Source organism: Microcaecilia unicolor, chromosome 8 (genome assembly GCF_901765095.1).
Source record: "Microcaecilia unicolor chromosome 8, aMicUni1.1, whole genome shotgun sequence".
In the NCBI taxonomy this organism is placed as follows: Eukaryota; Metazoa; Chordata; class Amphibia; order Gymnophiona; family Siphonopidae; genus Microcaecilia; species Microcaecilia unicolor.
The window spans coordinates 186,769,458-186,797,306 of NC_044038.1; the positions used below are offsets into that span (position 1 = coordinate 186,769,458).

The 27,849-nt window shown below is 45.4% G+C and overlaps 1 protein-coding gene across 1 annotated transcript in view; it reads left to right on the forward strand.

The window, feature by feature from the left end:
- Window positions 1-27,849, forward strand: part of KDM3B (lysine demethylase 3B) — a 479,529-nt gene that overhangs the window by 280,988 nt on the left and 170,692 nt on the right. The window contains 2 exon segments of the mRNA XM_030211010.1: window positions 5,734-5,802; window positions 5,805-5,885. Coding sequence (XP_030066870.1) covers window positions 5,734-5,802; window positions 5,805-5,885 — 150 coding nt within the window.

A 27,849-nucleotide genomic window follows, 5' to 3' on the forward strand; every position in this document is an offset into this window, starting at 1 on the left:
ACGCATCTTTTCGAAAAAATTTACAGAAAGAAACAAAACACATAAAGGCCACACCTAATGTCCACCCCTGAATTCTCATTCCAGTAATATCACATCTCTCATACCTTTACTCACAGAAAGATATATACCATATGTCCTCATGCCTTTCTATCGCCCTCCAAGCTCCCAGTGCTTCCTTCCAAAGTTTCAATGTTTATGTTCCATTGTTATATTCCCTAACGATACCTCAATTGTTTCGCATAACTCTGCATAATGTAATCCATTACCAATCTGTAACAAAATGTATTTCTAACATTTAACTCTCTATTGTAAGCCACACTGAACCCGCAAAAAGGTGGGAAAATGTGGGATACAAATGCAATAAATAAATAAATAAATGTCTGTTTTGGAAACCGCCACTGGTAGTGCCTGAAACAAAAATAACAATCTAGGCAGTACGTTCATCTTCACCACTGCCATATGCCCCACCACGAGAGCCACAATCCCTTCCACCGGGACAACTCTCCCCAAATTTGGTCTATTTCTTCCCATAATTAAGACTGTACACCCTACCCAAGTCCCTAGGAATCTGAATCCCCAGATTCCGAATGTGGTGCTTGGCCCACTTAAATGCAAACAATGCTCTCAATCTACTCGTTTCCTCCTGTTTAAAAGACATCCCCAATAGCTCACTCTTGTCCATATTAACCCTTAGGCCAGCATATCGTTCAAATTCCTTAAAAATCTCCAACACCACAGGTAGTGTCCACTCAGGGTCCACCACATAAAGTAGCACATCATCCGCAAACAACGCAATTCGATGTTCCAGCCCCCCAACCCTAATACCCTGAAAATCTGGATGCTGTTGAATCAGTACCGCCAACGGCTCTAAGTACAGGGCAAAGAGAAGGGTTGACAAGGGACATCCCTGCCTAGTCTCTGGCTGTCCTTCAAGTCTAGGCTTAAAGCCCACCTCTTTGGCTACTGCTTTTGACTCCTAACCATGACTCTCTTACTCAACACCCTCACTTATCACCCTACCACTGCAATTTCCCCACCCTAGCTGTCTGTTCGTCTGTCCAATTTAGTTTGTAAGCTCTGTTGAGCAGGGACTGTCTCTTTTCATGTTAATTTGTACAACGCTGCGTTAGTCTAGTAGCGCTATAGAAATGTTTAATAGTAGTAGTAGTAGTCCCTCTACCTATTGGAAAAAGGAAGTATATCCTCCATTAATATTAAGGCGCGCCTTCGGTGCTGTATACAAAGCTGCCAGCCAGCCCCAAAATTATCTCCAAGCCCATGCGACTCATCACTGCACGCAAAACCCCCCAGCTTACCCGGTCAAAAGCCTTCTCTGCGTCTGTAACCAACAAAGCTGTACTAGCCTGGGATCTTTATGCCTCCCATATCAAATGAAGGTACGCCTAATGTTATCCCCTACCTGTCTCTTCGGGATAAATCCAGATTGGTCTACATGGGACCAATTTCGGCAGCACCCTAGCCAACCTGTTAGCCAGGACCTTAGCCATTATCTTTGCATCCACATTCAGAAGTGAAATAGGTCTATAGGCCCCACAAAACCACGGGCATCTTTCCCAGGCTTAGGCAGACTATTATCCAGCCTCGGACATAGATACCGGTAGCCCACTACCCTGCCAAAGCTCCATTTCCCATACGCACCAAGAGGTCTCCCAACTCCCCCACAAAGCATTATAAAACCTGCCGAATATCCATCTAAGCCTGGTGCTTTACCATTAGGGAGTCATTATTATCACACCCTGTACCTCTCCTAATCTAATGGGTTCCCAGCTGAGCTCTTTCAGACTCCTCCAAGCTTGGTAGCGGGATCTGGTCCAAAAACCGAGCGATATCGCCGTTATCCCCTCCGAGGCACTATAAAGTTCTTGATAATATTTCACAAAACAGTTTCCACTGTCTGAGTCAGCAAAGTGCCAACCTCCCCTCTTATCCTTCAACTTCTGTATAAGTGTACGCCCTCTCCGCGCCTACAAATAACTGGCCAACAGTGCACTGCATGCGAATAAAAGGTGTAATCCCGCTGTACCCCATGTAACAACCTCCAACAATCCACCACCTCCAACCTCTTCAAAAATTGAAACAATGCCTTCCTCCCAGGACCACTCTGCTGCTCCCTCCCCCCGTCGAATGATCTAGCCTCGCATCCGAGGCAATATTAAAATCCCCCCCTACCAACACCTGCTCTCCTTCAAATCCCGAGATTTCATCTTTTAATGTTTGATAGAAATCCCTCTGCCCCACATTCGGAGCATAAATGTTAACCAGTGTGAACTCCTTCCCCTGCAACCACCCTCTGAGGCCCACACAATGCCCACTAGGGTCTCGAACACTTCTTTAATCACAATTTCACAAGTTTGTCTAATCAAAATAGGCACTCCCCTCCATCCTTTTTGGCCCTATTCCCTGATGTACTACCACTTCCCGAAAAGGCCTGCGACGCAGCAGGTGGACATCTCTCGGTCTTAAGTATATTTCTTGCAAAAACGTTACATCCCACCTCAGCCTACCCAACTCCTTAAATACTCTGCTGAGTTTCCCCTGGTTATTTAGCCCGTTTACATTCCATGTACCCACCAATAAGGTCTCACCCTTCCCCTCCCTCTCCCCCTCCCCTTGTCCCCTCTCCTTTCCCACAGGCAATCTCTGCCCTCCCCCTGCTCCAAACCCACAATCCTCTTCACCCACTTATCCCTAATCTCCCCCAACCTCCTACCCTCCCTTTCCCTATAGCTGATCTCTCTGTTAGTAAATCAGCCATCCCTCAAGGAATCAACGCACTCTCCTGGGACTTTAACCTCTCCAAAGCTAATCCCTATCCCTCCCATCACCCTGCATACACCCACATCCATTGTATTCATGCATCCCACTTTCCTCCACCCAACTTCCCCACTGATTCAAACAGTTACCCACCAGTCCACACAAATCTATGTTCCTTCAGGTAGCTTGCTTGTTAGGACTCTTCCCCCGATCCACCACCTTCTGCCATGCCGAATCCGTTCTGGGTTCCCTAGCGGTCTCCCATATCTCCTTCTGAACGGGAATCTCTGCCCCCAAAGAGCACAGTGATGACCATGCCTCATCTGGTGTCTTGACTTTACGTGATTTACTATACACAGTTAGCCACATCCCAAATGGAAAAAGCCACTTGTAACAGATCCCCTTTGACCTCATATATATGTGGCTTCTCGGAAGGAAAGACGCTTTTGCAATGTAGTCCAGGCCAGATCCTGAAACACTCCAATCTTACAGTTTTTCCAAATAATTTCTTTGTGCTGCCTTGCTTTGGTCAGTATCTTCTTCATGGGGAAATCAGCAAAGCACACCACAATGTACCTCTGTCGCATTTCCCGCTGCGGGCCAGCCACTCTATGCGCTCTCTGGATGCAAAGGTCCGGCAATTGGCCTCCATCCTCAGAATTCAAAATGAACCCACACAATTCTCGAATCACTGCTTCACAATTGCTAAAGATGTCCAAATCAGGGATTCCCTTAAATCGCAGGTTATTGCGACGCGACCTATTCTCCAGGTCCTCCACCTGCTCCCTGAGTTGTTGTAATTCCCGCGTGTCCGCATTCACCACTTTATGCAGTTTCCCCATGTCCTATTTAACAGTCTCCATCCCCTCCTCCATCTCACCGACACGCATTCCCAATCTCAAATTTCGGCCCTGATTTCTCTCAGGGCAGTTTGTATATCCTGTTGGACCTCTGCCAGATCGGCCTTCAGGTCCTGAAACCAAGCCACTACCTCCGTTTTTGCAATTTCACCACTCACAGGACCCTCCTCAACACGCTTCTCTCCGGCCATCGCTGGACTCGCTGCCATCTTTACTCTACTCCGTTCTGGCCCCGCCAACGCCACCGGCGTTTTCTTGCCTTGCGCCGTTGTGAAACGGAATCACTCCAGCCCTCTCTTCGGTGGCATTCCTCAGGGACCTTTCTCTTCAATGCTCACCTCAGGATGCCGCTCGATGCAATGGGATTCGCTCACTCCAAACAATGCCCCAACGGAGCTCCGCGCTTAAGCTGCCATTACGGTTTGTGACATCAATTCCTTCATGTTTTGCTACAGTCCTATCAATCAGATAGCATCCAATCCAGGACCACCATCTAGGCCTGAGGCTCCGCCAGCTGTCGTCGCATGCTCCCTCCTGAAAGCCTGCAGCTGATGATATTTGGGAACCCAGAGCAGGTTATCCCCAATCCCACGCTGGAGCCCGCTCAGCTACCCCTCAGCCCGGGCCTACATGCCCTCCTCCACTCTGTACTTCCCTTCTCCCGCGGTGCCACTGCCACAACTCCTGACTCCACGTGGCCGGGACTCTCCCAGCTGAGCTCCAAATTGGCCTCCGCTTTAGGGAAGCCACAAACAAAAAGCAAGCCTCTTCTCGGCTGGCTGGCCATGCGCACAGGACCCAGGCGCAGCTGGCCAGGCAGTGATCCCTCAGCCGCAACAGCAGCAGTCACGATTGTCCAGATTGAAAGCGCTGCTCCCCACCTGTCACTTGCTGCCGCCTTCCACAGCCTCTGCCTCGTCCTTCCGGAGCGCTGCTCCACCTGCCTCCGACAGCTCGCCATCACAATTGCCTTCAATCAACTCCAGGAGGCAGAGAGTTTAATATCTCTCACCTCCCCCCAACAGATCTTCCATAGGGCGGAGAACAGCGCGATTCCAGCAACTTTTACGAGGCCGCCAGCGGAGCTCCACTCTCCTGCGTTCGCCCAGGTTAGCTGCCTCCGGCTGTATCTTATAGCTACCGGAATCTAACATACATGTAAGCTTTTGTTTAAAGGTCTTTCACTTCTTTTTATCTAGAAATATCCAGTGCATGCCCAAAGCCTTCTGGAGTCAAACTATTAGCGTGTGGATGGTTCTTCTCTCACTTTGTGCAAAGTCCCTGTAATTTATTAATTATATATTAATTTAGTCCAATAAAAAGGTATCGCCATAGTTTCTTTTTTAGCTTTATTTTCTTTCTTTTTTTTTTTTTTTACGTTTGAAGTGGACTAATGTGCCAGCCACACTGTTTTATCCAATATTATATGAGTAAACTGAGGACAAAATGTAATCTAAAGAACCCTCAAAGGCTTTTGTGCTTAGTAACTGGTGTTCTCTGAATAGATGGATCAGTCAGTCACACATGCTCCTGCCACTTACCCATGGGTTCAAAATTTATTGCTCATAAGTTCTGATCCATAACTGAAGGAGGCATCCCCGTTAGCATGCCTTTTTGATGCCAGCCATTCATGAGCAGAAATACTATCTAAGGTTTTACAAAGATAAAAAGATCATTTTTATATGCATGTCACCCAAGTAATAGTACCAACTGGGAAGGTTTCAGCCATCTGTTTATCTGTGGTCATAGACACAGAGAAACACCCCCCCCCCCCCCCCCCATATAGCCCCTGTCATCCTAATGAAACACACCTTACTATGTCTTTTCATAGCCAGTCCCTAAACAACCATGTATGACTTTGCAAATGGAGGAAGTAGAAATACACCATTTTGTCACACTTCACTGTGCACTTTTCAGCTTGTCTATACTATGAAAGAAACTGTAATTTGCTTCAAAGGGTGAATTAAAATAATCTTTTCACTACATCTGTCTTCAAATTCTTTCAGTAAGCTGAGCATGTGTTAAAGGCAGATCCTGACGTAATGAACAAGGTAACATAATACATGTGTGTGTATATTTTTTCTTTTCCCTTTTATAGAAAAAGTAGCATGGAAACGAGCTGTACGAGGAGTGAGAGAGATGTGCGATGTATGTGAGACAACGCTATTTACATTCACTGGGTTTGTCGAAAATGTGGCTTTGGTGTCTGTCTGGACTGTTACCGACTGAGGAAGAACCGTCCCCGCACCGGTATGAACCTTGACTTAGTTAAGCTTTATAGTGTTAAATAGCTAGGGCTTGTAATTTGTTCTAATATCTAAAGTCTAGTTTTAAAATTAGAGCACTAAAGTGTGACGATTATGTAATCACTGTATTCCAGATATTCGTTCTTTCCTCTGGCTATCAGTATGTGTAATTTTTACAAATCTGTGGTCTGCTCTATGAGACCCCTTCCCTTAGGTATCACAGGAGGTGGTCTTCTAGAACAGCTAATGCAGCTATGGAGCTAATGTTCTCCATAGATGAGCAGGCATACTGAAAGGTGACGTCACCAGCGGATCCTGTGTTCTGGCACTCCCCCACCATATGCTAATCCTTTGGCTTGTACAGGGCATGCTCAGGTATTCCCACTCAATTTGCGCGCCTCTCCCCTCACCTTAGTTCTTCTTAACCATGATCCTATTTAGTCAGTTCTTCCCTCTCTGTGAGTCAGAAAAAATAATTTTTTTCATAAGGAATTTAGACCTTTTAACCCAGAGCATAAGAGCATATATGTTGCCATGCTGAGACAGACCAGAGGTTCATCAAGCCCAGTATCCTGCTTCTAACAGCGGCCAATCCAGGTCACAAGTACCTGACAAAATCCCAGAACAGTTAAACAAATTTTATGCTGTTTATCTTAGAAATAAGTAGTGGATTTTTCCCAAGTCCATCTTGATGGTTTATGGACTTCCTTTTTAGGAAATTATCCAAACCTTCTTTAAACCCTACTAAACTAACTATTTTTATTACATTCTCTGACAACAAATTCCAGAGTTTAATTACATGTTGGTTGAAGAAATATTTTTCCTGGTTTGTTTTAAATTTACTATTTAGTAGCTTCATTGAATGCCCCCTAGTTCTAGTATTTTTGAAAGCAAGCGATTCACGTCTACAGGTTCCACTCCACTCAATATTTTATAGACCTTTATTATATCTCTCCTCAGCCATTTCTTCTCCAAGCTGAAGAACCCTAACTGCTTTAACCTTTCCTCATAGGGAAGTCATCCCATCTCCTTACTCATTTTCATCGCTGTTCTCTGTACCTTTTCTAATTCCACTATATCTTTTGAGATGCGGTGACCAAAATTGCACACAGTATTCAAGGTGTGGTCACACCATGAAATGATGTACGGTATTATAACGTTCTCATTTTTTGTTTTCCATTCCTTTCATATAGTTCCTAATATTTTGTTTGCTTTGTTACCTTTCCTAATAGTTCCTAATATTTTGTTTGCTTTGTTAGCTGTCGCTGCACATTGAGCAGAGGGTTTCAATGTATTATCAACCATGATTCCTTAGCATCCCTCCAGACCGGACCAGGATTGGACTGATGGGTTGTGTACGCCTACCAGCAGGTGGAGACTGAGAAAATTCTAAGACTAGAGAGCCCTGGCCATGTGACCCTAGCCTCAGTATTTTCTCAGTCTCCAGCAGGCAGGAGGTGAACCCATTAGTCTCTCTCTCTTTTTCTCTTTAAGATATTAGAGATATTTATAATAGTTCTTCTGTGCTTGGAATCTCAATTAGAGGCTTGGCAGGGTTTCTTTTCTTTTCCTTTCTTTGACAGCCTCTGGGGTGTTAAACTCGGGTGCCCCGAGTCTCTCCCCCCTTCCTCCCCATCTCCCTTAGTTGGGAAGGGCCTACCCTTTCATTGGAAAGGTGTACTGCCTTTGGGAGAGGCAGCCATTTGACTTTTAAAACAAGTAATATAGGAAACAAAACAGCATTAAAAGCAAATGTCTTTTTCTTTCCCCTCAGTTATAACGAGCATCGATTGTGCTCTATGGCTCTTGTGGACTGCATGAAAGCAAACCAATAATTATTTCAGTGCCCGTGGTTTCAGGGAACGGTTTTTTCATGTTTGGGAAACTCGTAAGGTCCTCTTGCAATTTTTCACAATCCTCTTGCGATTTAATAATTTGGAATAACTTTGTGTCATCAAGCAAATTTAATTACCTCACTAGCTATTCTCATCTCTAGATCATTTATAATATGTTAAAAAGCAGCAGTCCCAGCATAGACCCCTGGGGAACCCCACTATCTACTCTACTCCATAGAGAATACTGACTACTTAACCCTACTCTGTTTTCTATCTTTTAATCAGTTTTAATTCACAATAGGACATTACCTCCTATCCCATGACTTTCTGTTTTCCTCAGGAGTCTTTCATAAGGTACTTTATCAAATGGTCATTACATCTTCCAGGTTTACAGAGATGTTCCAGTTTCTCTGACTTGTCAGTGTTGAATACTATTTCTGGCACTGGTATCTCACAGGAACCCAGTGACACTTGAATGAGTGCGTGGAATCTAAAGAGTTACTGGATTCTGTTTTGTCCTGAAGCAGTCATTTGGCAAAGCTAGTCGACTGGATGTAATCTTGCATTACACGCTATTTAAAAGATAGTCACATTTGATTTTGGGTTACCAGTAAAGTGTTTATTGCATTGCATAGAGCCAGAATGGTCAGCAGGAGGTTTTTTTTATGTCAGTGAGGTAACTAACCATTAAATCCTATCTTCCTCAGCGACCCTCCAGACCGGTCAAGACGCGTGAGTTATGTACTCCTACCAGCAGAGGGAGACTGAGAAAACACTGAGCTTTGAACACTGATTATATAACCTGTGCAGTACATACAGTAGACAGTATTTTCTCAGTCTCAGCAGAGGTAGAAGGACAGCCTGTGCAGGTCTTCAATAGTCTGGTGAGGTAGCTTTGATTTTAGGGATTAAGGATTTTGGGTTTTTTTCAAGAGATTTCTATCCTTTAAGTGTTTTGCCAAAAAAAAAAAAAAAAAGTGCTTCGGGGCCCTGGGTCCGGTGGGGGCCCAGTAGTTCCCCCTGGGGTGTCACACCTGCTTTGTCGGGTCCCTCCCCCTGTGCTGCTCTCCAGTACTGTGTTACTGGCAGCTTTGTGCCTCGGCTGTTTTCTGTGTACTGCAGCCTTGAGAGCCTTACAATTTTCAGCTGCCAGAATTGTCTTCTGTCTCTTTAAGGGAGATAGATTTATTTATTTGGTGCGGAACGAACGGGAGTTCTATTCCGTCCTAGGAGCGAGAGAGCAGTGCTTTTGGGGCTTGCCTAGACCTTGGGGCCGGTACGGGGTAGCGCTGCCTTTACCTTTGAACATTATGGCGGCCAACTCCTCCGTTGTCGCGCGGTGCTCGCGCCGGTGGCAATCGAATCGCCGGGCGGTCAGTGTCGGCTGTGCGGAGAACCCAAACATTTGGAGGCAGTTCCCCCGGAGTTAACCGCAGAAGTCCCGGCGGTATCGGCGGCCCCTTTATCAGCGGCAACTCAGTCAGGCCCGGCGGTGGCGCTTTCAGTTTCGGCGGGAACGGCCCGCCATTTGAATTCAGCGCGATCGGCAGAAGTGCTGCTGTGGTTGAGCCAGTTGCCTCCGTTGTGGCACAGAAAGTGCCTAATGAGGGTCCAGGAGGGGGTGGCTTTCCTCCAGAGTTTTGTGTGGACTCTTTTTTCAGGCTTGGAAATCGGGCCCCCCCCCCCGGGAGTGGAGGGGGTTAGTCCCATGCTGCCTAAAAGACCCCGGATAGAGTGGACCAGAGGACGAGGAATGTCTGTCTCAGGTGGGCACGGAAGGCCCATTTAGTGAAGGGGGAGAGTCTGAGGGTTTTGAGGGTCCGGTAGATCCGGTGGACTCCCTTCCTGGGGAAGATCCCTCAGTAGTCAGGATTTTCATAGGGATGAGCTTTCGGAGCTCATTGATCAGGTCACATCTACCCTTAAATTTAATCTGAGGTGCCTTCAGGTGAATCTGGGCAGGATCCTTGGTGAAAGGAATCCAGCGTAGAGCATGGACCTATTCCTATGAACAAGGATCTCCGGGAGATGATTACCCAGGATGGGATTCGCCAGATTCGCCGTATAAGGTTTCTAAGGCAATGGCGAGACTTTATCCCCTGCCGCAGGAGGATAGAGATTCCTTTAAGGCTCCTACGGTAGATGCAGTGGTTACAGCGGTTACTAAAGCGACGGCTATTCCAGTAGATGGTGGGGCCGCACTCTGTGAACCCCAGGATAGGAGGTTGAAGCATTTCTTAAGTGAAGCTTCGACTTGTCGGCGCTAGCTCTCCAGGCTCGGTGTGTGGGGGCCTGGTGGCGCGGGCGTGTTTTCGCTGGGCCGAGAAGCTCCTGGATGATCCCGGGGAGGTTGGGACCTCGGGGCTTCAGGATTTAGCCAAGTGGGAGATGGGTTTCGTCTTTTTGTCTGATGCACTGTATGATTTGTTGCGTGCGTCGGCTAAAAATATGGCTATGATAGTGGGAGCCGCGTAGGGCTCTATGGTTAAGAGGTTGGGTCTCAGATGCGGCCTCTAGGCTAAGTTGGGTTCTCTCCCCTTCAAAGGTTCTAGGCTTTTTGGCGAAGAGTTGGATAAGTTAGTGAAAGGCCTTAGTGAGGCCAAGGTGCCTCGACTCCCGGATTTTCGTCCCAAGCTGGGAGTTAGGGGTAATTCCTCTCGAGGCCGACTTAGTGAGGCTCGACGGTATAGGCCTGGTAGGTTTAGTGGGGCTTCTAGAGGTCGGTTCTTCCAGCGCACCCAGTCCTTTTGCGGGAGTCGTCGCGGAGGCCGGGGCTCGTTCGGGGGGAGGTCAGACCTCGGGGTGGCTTGCCCAATGAAGGTGTGCGGACCCAGGCTTTGGTGCGTGTAGGGGCTCGGCTGAGTCAGTTTTACCAGAACTGGGTCCACATCACATCAGATCAGTGGGTTCTCGAAGTGGTTTGAGATGGTTATGCCCTGGAGTTCGAGACCTCTCCGCCCGAACGGTTTCTGGAGTCCCCTTGTCACTCGAGGCTCAAGAGAGCAGCAGTACGAGACACGTTGCGTCGTCTTCTCAGTCTGGGAGCAGTGGTTGCTGTTCCGCCCGCTCAGCAACGCTCGGGGTGTTACTCGATTTACTTTGTGGTGCCAAAGAAGGAGGATGCCTTTCGGCCTATTTTAGATCTAAAGAGAGTCAATGCGGCGCTCAAAGTTCCCTCTTTTCACATGGAGACGTGGTCGGTCATTGTCGCAGTCCGGCAGGGAGAGTTTCTAACTTCTCTGACTTGACAGAGGCTTATCTTCACATTCCCATTCGAGCGGCGCACCAGCGTTTTCTTCGCTTTGCAGTTTTGGGGAAGCACTTTCAGTTTTGTGCCCTGCCCTTCGGTCTGGCACAGCTCCCTGCACCTTTCCAAAGTCATGGTGGTGGTGGGGGTGGCGGCAGCTTTGCGCCGGCAGGGCATTTTGGTGCACCCCGTATCTGGACGATTGGTTGATTCGGGCCAAGTCCCGGGCGGAGAGCGAGGGGGCGACGTCGCGTGTGGTACAGTTTCTCCAGTCGCTGGGCTGGTGGTGAATTTCAGCAAGAGTCAGTTTGTACCCGTCGCAGTCTCTGGTCGGGTCGAGTGTTTTTGGCCGCCCCCGAGAATCAGCAAGTTGCAGGACCTGATTCGGCGGTTTCTTGCACTGTCGTCCCCGACGGCCCGGTCTTACCTGCAAGTTTCTGGGGGATGATGGCGGCGACCATAGAAGTAGTTCCTTGGGCCAGGGCGCACATGCGTCAGCTTCAGTCCTCCCTACTCCGTCAGTGGGCTCCCCTGTCGCAGGAGTTGGAGGTACGTCTGCCGATGTCGGCGGTTGTCCGCCGCAAGCCTCCGTTGGTGGCTCAGAACTTGCAATCTGGAGAAGGGAATGCCGTTGGAGTCCCCTCAGTGGGTGGTTCTTGTCACAGACGCCAGTCTGCTAGGATGGGGAGCGCATTGTCTCGGTCAGGTAGCGCAGGGGCGGTGGTCCCAGGCGGAAGCAAGGTGGTCCATCAACCAGTTGGAGACTCGGGCCATTCTGTTGGCACTTCAGTGTTTTCAGTCAATGCTTCTCCACAAGGCAGTCAGAGTGCTCTGCGACAACGCCACAGCCGTGGCCTATGTCAATCGTCAAGGGGGCACAAAGAGTCAGGCGGTCGCGGAGAGACGGCACTGTTATGCCAATGGGTGGAAGGTCATCTTTAGGCGCTCTCGGCGGCTCATGTGGCCGGGGTGGACAACGTGGATGCAGATTTTTTGAGCCGGCATACTCTGGATCCCGGAGAGTGGTCTCTACATCGGTCGGTGTTCGGGCCGAATTGTGTCGGTCTGGGGTTTGCCAGTTATGGATCTGATGGCCACAGCGCGCAATGCACAAGTCCCAAGGTTTTTCAGTCGTCTGAGAAATCCGCGTGCGGAGGGTCTCGACGCTCTGCTGTTACCCTGGCCGCAGGGATTGCTGTATGTGTTTCCTCCGTGGCCGTTGGTAGGTCGAGTAATCCAGCGCATCGAGCGGCACTCAGGACGGGTGATTTTGATAGCTCCGAACTGGCCGCGTCGACCGTGGTACGGAGATCTGGTGCGGTTGGCGGTCGCGAAGCCCCTTCAGTTGTTGGAAACAGTACTCTTGTGTCAAGGCCTGATAGTTATGCCAGACCCGGCTCAGTTCTCGCTTATGGCTTGGCTCGAGAGGCACAGGTTGAGGAAAGAAAGGGTTTTCTGCCAGAGTCATTGATACAATGTTGAAGTCCCGCAGAACCTCCACTTCATTGGCGTATGTTCGGGTTTGGAGATTGTTTGAGCACTGGTGTGCAGAGCGGACGGTGATGCCTTTTCGTTCCTCGGTGGCGGAGGTCTTGGAATTTTTGCAGGATGGTTTGGACAGGGGTCTGGCCTTGGCTACCTTGAAGGTTCAGGTGGCAGCGTTGTCGGGTTTTCGGGGGAAGGTTCAGGGGAAGTCCATAGCTTCTATTCCTGAGGTTGTTCGTTTTTTGAAGGGTGTGAAGTTGTTGCGGCCGCCTCGTCGGCGGTTGGTTCCCCCGTGGGATTTGAATCTCGTTTTAGATGCCTTAGTCAGACCTCCATTTGAACCTTTGGTTGCGGCTTCGTGCAAAGATCTTTCCTTGAAGGCGGTCTTTTTGGTAGCTATTACCTCAGCTCGGAGAGTCTCGGAATTGCAGGCTTTGTCGTGTAGAGAGCCCTTTCTGTCTTTTTCCAAGGAAAAGGTGTCTTTGAGGCCGGTTGCCTTCCTTGTTGCCAAGGTGGTTTCAGAGTTTCATGTTAATCAGGTCATTTCGTTGCCTGTTTTAGGTAACTTGGCGGGAGATTCGGAACAGCGTCGGCTGGCGAAGTTAGATGTTCGGCGCATCTTGCGGTGTTATCTGTCTAGAACACAGGAGTTCAGAGCGTCGGTTCGTTTGTTCGTAGCTTCATGGTGGCCCTAAAAAGGGTGCAGCGGCATCCAAGGCGACGATAGCAAGATGGTTGAAGGAGGAGATTGCGTCAGCCTATTGGTGAAGGGCCGTGAGGTTCCTAAGGTGTTTTCTGCTCATTCTACCAGAGCGGTTGCAGCCTCTTGGGCGGAGAATAGTATGATTCCTTCTTCAGATATTTGTCGGGCGGCGGTTTGGTCTTCGTTGCATTCGTTTGTGAAGCATTATAGGATTGATGTGCATGCGAAGGAAGAGGCGAGTTTTGGAGCAGCAGTGTTGACCTCTGGCCTTCGTAGGTCCCGCCCATAAGGTATTTACTGCTTTGGTACGTCCCACGCGTCTTGACCGGTCTGGAGGGTCGCTGAGGAAGGTGAAATTAGATCTTACCTGCTAATTTTCTTTCCTCTAGACCCTCCAGACCGGCAAGGACCCGCCCAGGTATACTGTAGGCCAGGAGGTAGGTTTCTGTTGGCATCTCTTGGCAGCTGATGATTGTCATAATATCAGACTCTTGTTACCAGTTTTTGGTTGGTGTGGGTCTGGTGCAGGTGTGGCGTTGCAGAAAGTCCACCTGTGGAAGCATGAAATGACAGCCTCTACAATGCAATGAAAGGAACAGTGAATGTTCTTGCAGTTGGCGGAAGCCATGTACAGGGTTGCTGGTTAAAGTTAAAGTTGTGTTTTTGTTGCTCTGCTTTGTGAGTGTTATACTGGCTACTGTATGTACTGCACAGGTTATATAGTCAGTGTTCAAAGCTCAGTGTTTTCTCAGTCTCCCTCTGCTGGTAGGAGTACATAACCCACACGTCTTGACCGGTCTGGAGGGTCTAGAGGAAAGAAAATTAGCAGGTAAGATCTAATTTCACCTTTCCTGTAAAGAAGGTAGAGCTCTGAGGTTTTTTTAACTCCTATATTTATTTTTCACTGTCTGCCTCGGTTTAAAATCAATAATATATCTTGCCTACATTAAGGAAAGTGGTTCTGATACTGGTATCTCTTCCACATTTTCCTCGGTAAAAATCAAAGCAAAGAATTCAATTAATCTCTCCATTATGACCTTGTCTTCCCTGAGTGTCCCTTTTACCCCTCGGTCATCTAGCAGTTCAACTGATTCTTTTGTCGACTTCTTGCTATGTGTGTTTGCCTCCAATGCAATCTTCTTTTCAAAGTCTCTCTTTGCCTTCCTTATCGACGCTTTGCATTTGACTTGCCATTCTTTATGCTGTTTCCTATTTTTAGTCAGATTCTTCTATTTTCTGAAGGATTTTCTTTTAGTTCTAATAGCTTCCTTCACCTCACTTTTTAACCATGCCGACTGTTGTTTGGTCATCTTTCCTCCTTTTAATACATGGACTATATCTGGTCTGGGCTTCCAGTATGTTATTTTTGAATAGTATCCACACCTGATGTAAATTTTTGACCTTTACAGCTGCTCTTCTGAGGTGGTTTGTTTTTCTTTTTTTTTTTTTTTTAACCATTCTCCTTATTTTATCATAGTCTCCTTTTTGAAAGTTAAATACTAATGTATTGGATTTCCTGTGTGTATTACTGCAGAGATTATATCAAATCTGATCATGTTATGTTTACTGTTATCAAGTGGCCCCAGCACCATTCCCTCCTGTACTATATCATGAGCTCCGCAAAGGTCTAGATTTTGAATTGGTCCCCTCTTGTTCATTCCTGAAGCAGCTGCTCCATAAAGCAGTTCTTGATTTATGGAGCAGCCAGACTCATATTTGGAAAAACGAAATACGAAAGTGCCAAGCCCTTAAGAGAAAAACTACATTGGCTCCCAATCAAAGAACGAATTGCGTTCAAAATCTGCACCCTGGTTCATAAAATTATCCACAGCGAGGCCCCGGTTTACATGACAGACCTCATTGACTTACCAACCAGGAACTCAAAAAGATCAGCACGCATATACCTGAATCTCCACTACCCTAGCTGCAAAGGACTAAAATATAAATCAACATATGCATGCAGCTTCTCCTACATAAGCACACAACTATGGAATGCACTACCAAACGTCATGAAGACAATGCACAACCTAACAAACTTCCGGAAATCATTAAAAACCAACTTGTTCAAAAAGGCATACCATAATGATCCAACAAACACCTGAACCCTGCAACACAACAAAACTCACACCATAACTAAACAAAACTTAACTCTTTATCCTTACTACTTAATTTACTCTGTCACTTATGAACTTTAACGCAATACCACCCTGTATTTCTCATACCGGAATTGGCGATCGCCGTCACGGTGCTATGTAAGCCACATTGAGCATGCAAATAGGTGGGAAACGTGGGATACAAGTGCAACAAATAAATAAATAATCGAGGAATTTTACCTCCCTAGTATGCCCTGATGTTTACCCAGTCAGTATCGGGGTATTTGATATCACCCCAGTTTGTTAGCCTCCCTAATTTCGATAACATTTCTGCATCTGTCTGTTCACCTTAGCCAGGTGGACGGTAGCACAATCCTACCACTATCATTATCCCCTTTACACATGGAATCCATAGGGATTCCAAGATGTGTTTTGTGTCCTGCAGAATTTTTAGTCTATTTGATTCAAGGCCCTCCTTAACGTATAATGCTTCCCCTCTATCAATTTGATCCACTCTATCACTGTAATGTAATTTGTACCCTGGTATGACAGTGGTCTCATTGGTTATCTTCCTTCCACCAGGTCTCAGAGATGCCTATTATATCTTTCATTTAGTGCAATATATTCTAACTATCCCATCTTATTTTTTTAGGCTTCTGGTATTTGCATGTAGACATTCAAACAATGTTCCTATTTACATCTTGCTCAGCAGTTGACAGTGCTAACTTGCAATTTTGAAAATCTTTAAATAAAGATACCTGGTCTGCTGTGGTCTCTATTGCAACCTCACTATTGGGATGCCCTATCTTTCCTATTTTGGTGATATCTTTTAAAGATACCTTGTTCCGAACCATGCATTTTTGAATAACTGTTGGCCTTCCCTCAGTTTCTAGTTTAAAAGCTGCTCTATCTCCTTTTTAATTGTTGATGCCAGCAGCCTGGTTCCGCCCTGGTTAAGGTAGAGCTCATCTTTCTGGAATAGGCTCCACCTTCCCCAGAATGTTGCCAGTTCCTTACAAATCTAAAGCCCTCCTCCCTATGCTATCGCCTCATCTACGCATTGAGATTCCGGAGCTCTGCCTGTCTTTTGGGTCCTGCATGTCCTTCTGAAAATGCTACCCTGGAGGTTCTGGATTTGAGCTTTCTACATAAGAGCCTAAATTTGAATTCCAGAACCTCCCCTCCCACTTTTCCCTATGTAATTTGTATCCACATGTACCAAGACAGTAGGCTCCTCCCCAGCACTGTCTATAATCATATCTTTATGATGCATGAGGTCCTACACCTTTGCACCAGGCAGGCAAGAGACCAAGCAATCCTCATGTCCATTAGCCACCCAGCTATCTACATGCTTAATGATGGAATCTCCAACTGTAATGGCCATCTTATCCCTTCTGTCCTGGGCAGAAACCCCTCGAGACACATCTTTGGTACAAGAGAGTATTTTATCTCCTGGAGGACAGGTCCTGGTTACAGGATCACTTCTTGTCTCTCCACAGTGATGCTCTCCCTTCAGAGGACCATTCTTCTCCATGCAATAGAGGTTGCCAGTCTGGAGGGGAAACCTTGTCTACTGTGTCGCTGTAGGCCTCCTGTATAAACCTCTCTTGACTGCCTATGATCCTGCAAGTCTTCTATTCTATCCTTCGAGATTGACCCCATTCCTGGTGCTAGGAGCTCTTTGCACCAAGTACACACGTATGACCTCTGGAATAATCAAACATTTGACACTCAGTGCAAAAGACTTATAGCCTCCATTTTGCTGCTGGATGCTCCTGATAATTTCCCCTTTATTGATTGTTTGGGTAGTCAATATAGGACTCGTAGTAATGAGCGGTGTTATCTTTTCCATTTAGTAAATATATACATTATAAGAGGTTACAAGTCATATTGTTGTTTTTTGGCTACACATAGAATGGTTTACCATGAATATTTGTCAAAAACCGTCTTATAAGGTAGTAGGAAAAATTGGAGACATGTCTTTTTTGAAATACTTGAGTTTATGCATTAAATACTGTGTGTTACGTTTTGCTGTCTGTTTTATTGATGGTTGTAACCCACTCTGAACCTGTTGTTACAGGTATTTTGCATGATATAATACTTTAATAGCATAACATCGCATCTTATTATTGGAATGGGAATATGTAAACTAAAGTCCACTAAGATTGCTATAATTTATGCTAGGCTATGCTAATATTTAGTTTTTATTATTATTATTTTAATGTTTTTTTAGTAGGCTCTTCTCTATGGATCCAAGTAGACTGTATTTTCTAAGAACTAATTACTCTCTGATAAAGATGCCCTTAAGTAAATTTGTAGCCTCCTTCAACATTGTGAAATACTGAGGATTCTATCCCAGTTAATATGGAGAAAAGACTGATTGCCTGCTTCACCAGATTACTCTCCTCTGTCATCACAAATCTTCTCCAGTGTAGGCAAGCATGGGGGCTCTTTGGAACAGTGACATCTGCAGAAGCAAGATGTACGCAGGGCTCTGTGGATGTATTTGAAGACTTGGGAATTTAGGTATTCGGCTCGCCTGTTTCTTTTCAGTGGTCGTAAGAAAGGAGCAGCAGCTTCCAAGGCTACTATAGGCCAGTGGATTAAAGAGGTGGTGGTGTCTGCATATCTTTTGAAAGGAAAACCAGTTCCATCTTTCATTGTCTCATTCCACACTAGGGCAAGTGGCCTAGTGGACGGAGTGTTCTCTGGTTCCTCCTCAGGACATTTGCAAAGCGGCTGTATGGTCTTCTTACGTACCTTTGTGTGTCACTTGTGTGGATGTGCAGGCATGGCAGGACCATGGCTTTTGGAGCGCGGGTGTTGCAGGCGGTGCTCAGTTGTCCCACACCTGTAGTCACTGCTTGGTATTTCTCATTTGTCTGAGCTGGTCCGGAGGGATACTATAGAAGGAGAAATTAGGACTTAACTGCTAATTCTATATGGTGAAGTTCCTAGCTATATGATTAATCTAATCATCCTACCACCCAGGAATGCATTAAGACTATCCCTTTCATATCTAAACCTTCATTACCCAAACTGCATCCACTTATGCTTCATCCTTCTTCATCAGCAGCTCACAAACTATGGAATTCTCTGCCAAAAACTATTAAAACCATCCACAACCATCTCAATTTCAGGAAATCACTTAAGACCATGTTATTTGGAAAAGCTTATCCAAGGACTCAGCAAGTGTCTCCTCTGCTTGATAGACATCAATCTATCGACAATTTTGGACACATCCACTCTTCCCTCCTCTCCCCCGGTTTCCCTGCTCCTTCTGTCCCTTCCCCATCTTCCCATTATTTTTTATGTAGGTTTTCTGTTGTATTAGCTTGATTTTACTGCACTGGCGTCTGGCCTCTGCGGTGCGCTGTAAGCCCGTTGAGCCCTGACGATGTTGAGAAAATGTGGGGTATAAATGAGATAATAAATAAATTTGTTTCTTTTAGTCCCCCAACAACAATTGATAGCGTATCAAATCATGAAAGTGCAAAGAATGAATTGATCATAAATGGAGGACAGGACCTCAGACAGAGGTGACAACATAATCTTGATCTTATATAATAAGATTACAGTGGTGGAAATAAGTATTTGATCCCTTGCTGATTTTGTAAGTTTGCCCACTGACAAAGACATGAGCAGCCCATAATTGAAGGGTAGGTTATAGGTAACAGTGAGAGATAGCACATCACAAATTAAATCCGGAAAATCACATTGTGGAAAGTATATGAATTTATTTGCATTCTGCAGAGGGAAATAAGTATTTGATCCCCCACCAACCAGTAAGAGATCTGGCCCCTACAGACCAGGTAGATGCTCCAAATCAACTCGTTACCTGCATGACAGACAGCTGTCGGCAATGGTCACCTGTATGAAAGACACCTGTCCACAGACTCAGTGAATCAGTCAGACTCTAACCTCTACAAAATGGCCAAGAGCAAGGAGCTGTCTAAGGATGTCAGGGACAAGATCATACACCTGCACAAGGCTGGAATGGGCTACAAAACCATCAGTAAGACGCTGGGCGAGAAGGAGACAACTGTTGGTGCCATAGTAAGAAAATGGAAGAAGTACAAAATGACTGTCAATCGACAAAGATCTGGGGCTCCACGCAAAATCTCACCTCGTGGGGTATCCTTGATCATGAGGAAGGTTAGAAATCAGCCTACAACTACAAGGGGGGAACTTGTCAATGATCTCAAGGCAGCTGGGACCACTGTCACCACGAAAACCATTGGTAACACATTACGACATAACGGATTGCAATCCTGCAGTGCCCGCAAGGTCCCCCTGCTCCGGAAGGCACATGTGACGGCCCGTCTGAAGTTTGCCAGTGAACACCTGGATGATGCCGAGAGTGATTGGGAGAAGGTGCTGTGGTCAGATGAGACAAAAATTGAGCTCTTTGGCATGAACTCAACTCGCCGTGTTTGGAGGAAGAGAAATGCTGCCTATGACCCAAAGAACACCGTCCCCACTGTCAAGCATGGAGGTGGAAATGTTATGTTTTGGGGGTGTTTCTCTGCTAAGGGCACAGGACTACTTCACCGCATCAATGGGAGAATGGATGGGGCCATGTACCGTACAATTCTGAGTGACAACCTCCTTCCCTCCGCCAGGGCCTTAAAAATGGGCCGTGGCTGGGTCTTCCAGCACGACAATGACCCAAAACATACAGCCAAGGCAACAAAGGAGTGGCTCAGGAAGAAGCACATTAGGGTCATGGAGTGGCCTAGCCAGTCACCAGACCTTAATCCCATTGAAAACTTATGGAGGGAGCTGAAGCTGCGAGTTGCCAAGCGACAGCCCAGAACTCTTAATGATTTAGAGATGATCTGCAAAGAGGAGTGGACCAAAATTCCTCCTGACATGTGTGCAAACCTCATCATCAACTACAGAAGACGTCTGACCGCTGTGCTTGCCAACAAGGGTTTTGCCACCAAGTATTAGGTCTTGTTTGCCAGAGGGATATTAAATACTATTTCCCTCTGCAGAATGCAAATAAATTCATATACTTTCCACAATGTGCTTTTCCGGATTTAATTTGTTATGTGCTATCTCTCACTGTTACCAATAACCTACCCTTCAATTATGGGCTGCTCATGTCTTGTCAGTGGGCAAACTTACAAATCAGCAAGGGATCAAATACTTATTTCCACCACTGTACATATAATGCACCATATTCTAATCATAGGTCCCTGCCAACCTTCCTTCCACAGTGTTCACATAAATTAAATGTGTAAATATATAATACAAAAATGCAGCCAAAATACAGAGCAAGGCTACTTAGCTTTGTTGTAGCTTCGTTGTAGCTTAAACTGAGGGCCCTCTCCCAACGGTCCCGTTTCGCTGGGTCAAGCTTCATCAGGGGAAGGATGCTCGATTACTGGCTCAATCCAAGTATGCTGACAATCCAGCAGCCACAAGGAGCACTTGGATTTTTTCCCCATTTTTTTAAGTTGTATGAAGTCTTTATTGAACATTTATCAAAACAGGATAACAAAATACAGCACTCCAGAACAAGTAAGTAATAGCATAACTGATCAGCTCCAGGTCTCTCTCAGCCAATCCCAGCGCGTTTAGCTGTTACCAGTATCAGCTAAAGGCGCTGTGATTGGCTGAGAGAGACCTGGAGGGAGGGACGTCCAAAAAGTTTTAATTTGTGTCCTCTCACATCCCGATTTTTCTGGGCTGGAAGGCTCCTCCGTATCGTCAGGTTAGTTTTTATTCTCTTGCCTCTGAACTGTACATTAGCTTGTAGCCTGTAAAAGAACGTCTTTTTAGAGGGAGTTTTTTTTATAGTGAAGGACGTCCATAAAGGACATCCTTAGCATGCGCAGAGAGCCAGCATAATGCTTGGCTGCTCTGCGCGTGCTTGACCAGCCGATTGACCGACTGTTTAACAATGGAATAGAGAATGCAAGTGAGCTACAACGAGCAGCTCATTTGCATTCCTATTCCTTGATGCATGCCTGTTCCTTACCGATTCGCTAAGGGAATCGGTAGGGAAGCGCTCTAACGATTGATTAGCCCTGGGTGGACTAGATGCACCATGCTAGTCTTTATCTGCCGTAATTTACTATATTTCTATAAAATAACCTGTTATAAGACTTACATGAGTCCCTATCGTTTAAAAAAAGTGTGAAATATAAGTGCAAGAAAATACTTTTTTTTCATCCTTTAAATGAAGACTTTCTTTTAAAAGCCTTAAAATGCTTCCTGAAATAGAGGAGATTACATTTAGAAACCAGAGTTGTTGTTTTTTTAATTTTTATTTATTGAAATTTTTAACAATAGCATATTGACAACATCCACCTAACAATCATATATCATGTACAGAACGCTTGAACAACAGAAACATAATACAATGTTCCCCCACTTTTCCTGACCCCCCTACCCAAGTAACAGACCCCCCTCCCCCCTTGTTACTAGTGGAGACTCATAGTGTGAAGTCTACTACTACTATTTAGCATTCTATAGCACTACAAGGCGTACGCAGCGCTGCCACAAACATAGAAGAAAGACAGTCCCTGCTCAAGAGCTTACAATCTAATAGACAAAAATAAAGTAATCAATCAATTAATGTGTATAGGAAAGAGGAGAGGAGGGTAGGTGGAGGCGAGTGGTTACAAGTGGTACGAGGTCAAAAGCAATGTTAAAGAGGTGGGCTTTCAGTCTAGATTTAAAGGTGGCTAAAGATGGGGCAAGACGTTAGGGGCTCAGGAAGTCTGAGATTCTAGCAGTCACAACTTTGGAATAATCAACTTAGGAGCATCCAGGTCTATCCCATTTTGTGCTCTCCAGGATCTATAGCGTTCCCATTGTAAATTAAATTTTGTTATATGTCCCATTCGTAAAGCTGTCATTTTGGACATTTGGTATAGATAATCCATCTTATGTATCACCTTTATCACTGGTGGTGCCAACGGGCTTTTCCACACTGATGCCAGTGTAAGTTTTCCAGCTACGAGCCATACTGTCGTGATACGATGATCTGAAAGCCGAACTCCTGGTGGGCGAATATGTAACAAGCATACCTCTGGCTTAGTGGGATATCTTACTCCAGTCCACTGCAGCAAATATATCCAGCAATTCTGTCCAATAGGGTTGAATCTTCGGGCAGGACCACCAAATGTGGAGCATATCTCCCACCATTGCACAACTTCTCCAACACTGATCAGATTTTTACCAGTCTCTGTGGCATGTAATACCATTGATATAATATTTTATAACTATTTTTCAATCATCGAGCTAGAAATGGAGACCCCAATAGGTGTTCAAGGCTTTTTCCCCACTGTGTGTATCTATGTTTACTTGCAAGTCTTGTTCCCATCGTTGGAGGTAGTATAATATGGGGCCCGCATATTATTGAAGACCTCTCTCTTTAATAAAGCGTACCACAAAGATCATCCAATGTAAATATGTACAACTCACCCATCTATGTTCAGAACTGTTTCACAATATCTACTTGTATACTATTACTTTGTTTTATTATCATCATGATGACCAATATCCTGCAATACTAAAAGTTTATTTACTAACATTCTTCCACTACTCATGATGTATTGTAAGCCACTTTGAGCCTACAAAGAGGTGGGATAAAGTGGGATACAAATGCAACAAATAAATAAATAAATAAATAAGCAGTGCTGCATATAAGCGAGAGACACATCCCTTGTGACTTCATACTCTCACCGCCCTTTCTATAGCCGTCTCCTCTAAGAGTAATTCTGTTTTAGCCCTCCTGTTTACATAGTCTCTAATAATGCGATTGTAGTGAAATAGGTGTGATGCTGGTAACCCATACTCTTGCAATTCTACAAATGGTAGTATCTGGCCCTCGGCCCTCGTCCCATAATTGGCCCAATGTGCCAAGACCTCTCCTCTCCCATTGGCTATAAAGTGGGTTATCTTTCCCCAGCGGGCAACTTGGAGCTGTTTTTATTGCCATCTGATGGAAATAAAGTCGGTTAGGAAGATATCTCCTCCTTATAGCCATCCATGTCCTGCAAAGGATATTGTACTACCAGGGGGGCTCTCTTGATATATGCCTGTAGTTGACCCCTTGGCATCCACAACATAGAGCGTAAGTTGGTTAGTCCCATCCAGTATTGCTCTATTTGGCACCATGATTTTGTACCACCAGCGCTCCACTCCGCAAGCAGCCGTAACTGTGTCGCCTGGTATAGAGTAAGTTTGGCACCCCCCATTCCTCCCAGCTTTTTGGACTGATATAGCTGCCCGCACTCTGGGCGGTTTATGTTGCCATATGTAAGCAAAAACCTTTTTCCTAAGCTGCCTAAAAAACGGCATTGGCAACGGCAATGCAAGAAACAGATAATAGAAGTTTGGGCAATATCATCATTTTTATCGCTGCCCACTCGCTCCCACCCAAGATAATTCTAAGCCCTCCCATCTATCCAAAATCTCGGAAACAATTCCTTAAGTTTTGTGGGAAAGTTAACCTGATATAAATCTGTCAATTTGGGAGTTAGGTGGATCCCTAAATACTTAAGGGATCGCGCAACCCATTTGACCAGGAAACTGTTGTTGTAAAGAGGTTTCTTCCCCTGTTTGTAGCCCGAGTCCCAAAGCCTCTGACTTGTCCATATTCACCCGGAACCCGGATAATTTACCATAGTAATTCAGTTCCTGCATTATCTGAGGCATGGATTCATTCTGGTTGGTCACTGTTAATAGAATATCATCAGCAAATAGTATGATTTTATATGTCATGTGCCCCACGGTGAGGCCATGTATGTGTGGGTGCTGACGGATGTGCTGAGCAGTGGTTCCATTGTCAAGGCGAACAATAGCGGTGATAAAGCACATCCCTGTCATGTCCCCGTTCTAATGTTATTGGGTCTGAGCTAGTCCTGTTGATCCTTAAGGCAGCCAATGGTCTGGTATAAATTAATCTGAGCCACGATATAAATCGACCTACAAATCTCATATGCTCCAATACCTCGAACATAAACCCCAGCTAAACCCGATCGGAATGCCTTTCGGCATCTAAAGAGAGGAGCAATATGGATTGCCGGGTATTGGACTGCCCGTGGATCAAGTGGAGTGCCTCCTGATATTATCAGTTGCTTGTCTTCCTGCAATGAAGCCCATCTGGTCTTCATGCACCAATTTCGGCATAAGCTTTTGTAATCTCTTGGCTAGTATTTTAGTAAGATTTTATAGTCAGAACCCTAAGAGGGAGATTGGGCGGTAGGAGCTGCAGTATTGTGGTCTTTCCCTGGCTTACATAGGACCACTAGATTTGCCAATCTCCAAGAGTATGGTACAATCCTCCTGGAATTCAAGCTCATTGAATGCCCGGACCAATATTTTATTTTATTTATTTTATTTATTGCATTTGTATCCCACATTTTCCCACCTTTTTGCGGGCTCAGTGTGGCTTACAATACATTATGAATCATGGAAATACAATTTGTTACAACTTGGTTATGGATTACATTGTGATGAGTTATTTGAGTCAAAGTTAAAGTATCGTTAAGGAGTATAATCATGGAAAAAGCACTGAAACATTGGAAGGAAACAAGGGAGACAAATAGGGGCAATATATAATAACAGGAAAACACTTGGTATACATTTTCTGTGAGTAAAGGTATGAGTGTGGTGAGATTCTGGGGGATGAGAATTCAGGAGTGGCTGTATTGATGCATAACTGAACAGTGAGTGTGGCTTTATGTGTTTTGGTTCTTTCCGTAAATTTTCTCAGAAAAATGGGTCTTCAATAGTTTGCGGAAGGTGGTTTGTTCGTAGATCGTTTTCAGGTTGCGTGGTAGTGTGTTCCAGAACTGCATGCTCATGTAAGAAAAGGTTGACGCGTGCAGCGCCTTGTATTTCAAGCCCTTGCAATTAGGGAAGTGGAGGTTGAGGAAAGTTCGGGATGATCTTTTAGCGTTTCTGGGTGGTAAGTCTATTAAATCAGACATGTAGGCTGGGGCTTCACCGTGAATGATTTTGTGGACTAATGTGCATACTTTTAAAAGTGATGCGTTCCTTGAGTGGGAGCCAGTGTAGCTTCTCTCGTAAGGGTTTTGCACTTTAATATTTTGGTTTTCCGAAGATGAGTCTGGCTGCTGTATTCTGGGCTGTTTGAAGTTTCCTCAGTATATGCTCTTTGCAACCTGCGTATAGTGAGTTGCAGTAGTCCAGATGGTGAGTATGAGGGATTGCACTAGGCTGCGAAAGACGGATCTTAGGAAGAATGGTCTTATTCTTTTCAGTTTCCACATGCCAGTAGAACATCTTTTGGTTGTGTTGTTAGCATGAGTTTCGAGGTAGGTTAGGTGGCGGTCGATAGTGACTCCAAGGATTTTAACGTTTCTGAGATTTGAAGGTTTAGTTTAGGTGTGTTTATAGCGGTGAATTCATTCGTGTTTGTACTGGGAAGTGAGTATCAGGCATGAGTTTTTTCTGCATTTAGTTTCAAAGCGAAATGCATCTGCCCATGTGTTCATGATGTGTAGACTTTGGTTGATTTCATTGAAGATTTCTTTAATGTCTTGTTTTGAAAGGGATGTATATTGTTACATCGTCGGCGTTATATATGAGTTGAGGTTAGGTTTGATAGGATGGGATGAGCAGCTTGATATATCATTTGTAAAATTATTTGTGAACCCATCTGGTCCCAGGGCTTTACCATTAGGTAGATCTCTGATTGCCCATGCCACCTCATCTGATGTAATGGGGGCGGAAAGCATCTCCTCTGCTAGTGATATTTTAGTGAGCCTGGCTTGCGTAAGGTATCTCTCGGACTCCTGGAGACCTGAGGCCCCTTCGGCCTGATATAACGCCGTGTAGAAATTGGAAAGACTGCCCTGATATCTTCTCGTGTGGTACACTATTTCACTCCCTGTCTCGGATAGCTGTGATATGCGTGTTAGTGGACCAATTTTTTCAGCTTAATACTAATAACCGTGAGATCTGTTCCCATACTCAAAATGAGCCTGTCTCACCCATTGAAATTGCTCTGCTATCTCTGCCATTTGAATTTCCCTGAGTTCCATCCTTAATGCATGCATGCGGTGATGCGTGTCCCCTATATCTCTTTGCCGGGTGGCCTGTGTATTAAGGGCTGCCAGCTCTGTGTGTATTTGTTGGGCCCTTGCTCGCGTCTGCCGTGCAAGATTTACCTGTAAGCTATTACTTTCCCCCCTTATCACTTGCCTTACATCCTTCCCAAAGGATTCATGAGGTCACTCTCCATTATTGTTGAGAGCAATATAGTCTTTAATGTCCATTTCTAGGCTGACAGTTAAGACTGGGTCTGCTAGCAATTTATCATTGAAGCGCCACTGCGGTGCCTCTGGGCTCAGGACCCTCAATTTCAGCTCTAGCACATATTGGTGCATGATCTGACCACGTCCTCGGGTATATCTGGATATCTACGATGTTTGTCATTAAAGTTGGTGGGCCCATCCAAAATCTATGCGAGAGTATGAATTATGGACTGCCGAGTAAAATTTGTAGCCTCTCATATGGGGATTCCTATGCCTCCATATATCTATTAATTGCCATTGCCTCATAAATTTTACAGTGGGACCGAGGCGGATTGTGAGTAGCAAACCCCCTGTGTGGTATTATCTAGTAATGGGTGCAGTGTCAGATTAAAGTCCCCACCAATTAATAGGGTGCCTGTAACATGCTGGGAAAGGAGGGTTGATAATTCCAGATAAAATGCATCCTGTTGGTCATTAGGCGCATATATGTTCAGGAGTGTTAGTATTTCTCCCTCCACTTTTACTATCATCAACAATATCTGCCCCTTTTATCCCTCACCACTTGCTGAACCCGCCAGGATATTTATGTGATAGCATGATCATGACACCATTCTTTTTCTTTTCTAATAAGTTGGATGCGCAAAATACTTGTTGCGATTTCATATTTTGACATAATCACTCAGCTGTCTGGAGTAAATGTGTCTCTTGAACAAAGGTTATATCTACTTTTAGACGTTGTATCTCTTTAAACATGAGTTGGCGGTTTTCTGGGGAGTTAAGTCCCTTTACATAAGGGTCATACATTTAACAATACTCATCTGATCTTTGGAGTTAATCCCCCTAACATTGTTCCTTGTCCATTCCTCCGGTTTTTTCCTCTTTTGTGATTCCTTTGCCTCAGCCTTCGCGCGGTGCTTAATCTGATCGAGTCCCCTCCAACTAATAATTTTCTTACCCTCCCTCCCCACCTGGAGACATCCTCGTACCAAACACATAAGGATGTCAAGAAGGATAGTGACCCACCCCCCGATATATTGACCCTTTATAGCCAAATTGCGGTCTACATCTGAAGTCCATTGTCCCGACCATAGGCTCTGTTTATTTCTTGGCTCTGGTGTCCGATCTTGTCAGCTGGGTGTTGGAGTGCTGGCGTTGTAGTCTCCCCTTTCCCGCGGTGACTCTTTGCCAACGTGGTCTGTCTCTGATTATTGATGGCTGATTCTTTAACGCATTGGCTTCCCCGCGTGGTCCTTCTGGGAAGATGTCAGTTGCTTCTGCGATATTTTGCACTTGGTACTGCTTCCCGTCTTTGTAGAATCGCAGTACGAATGGGTGGCCCCAACGATATTTGATGCCTTTGTCCGT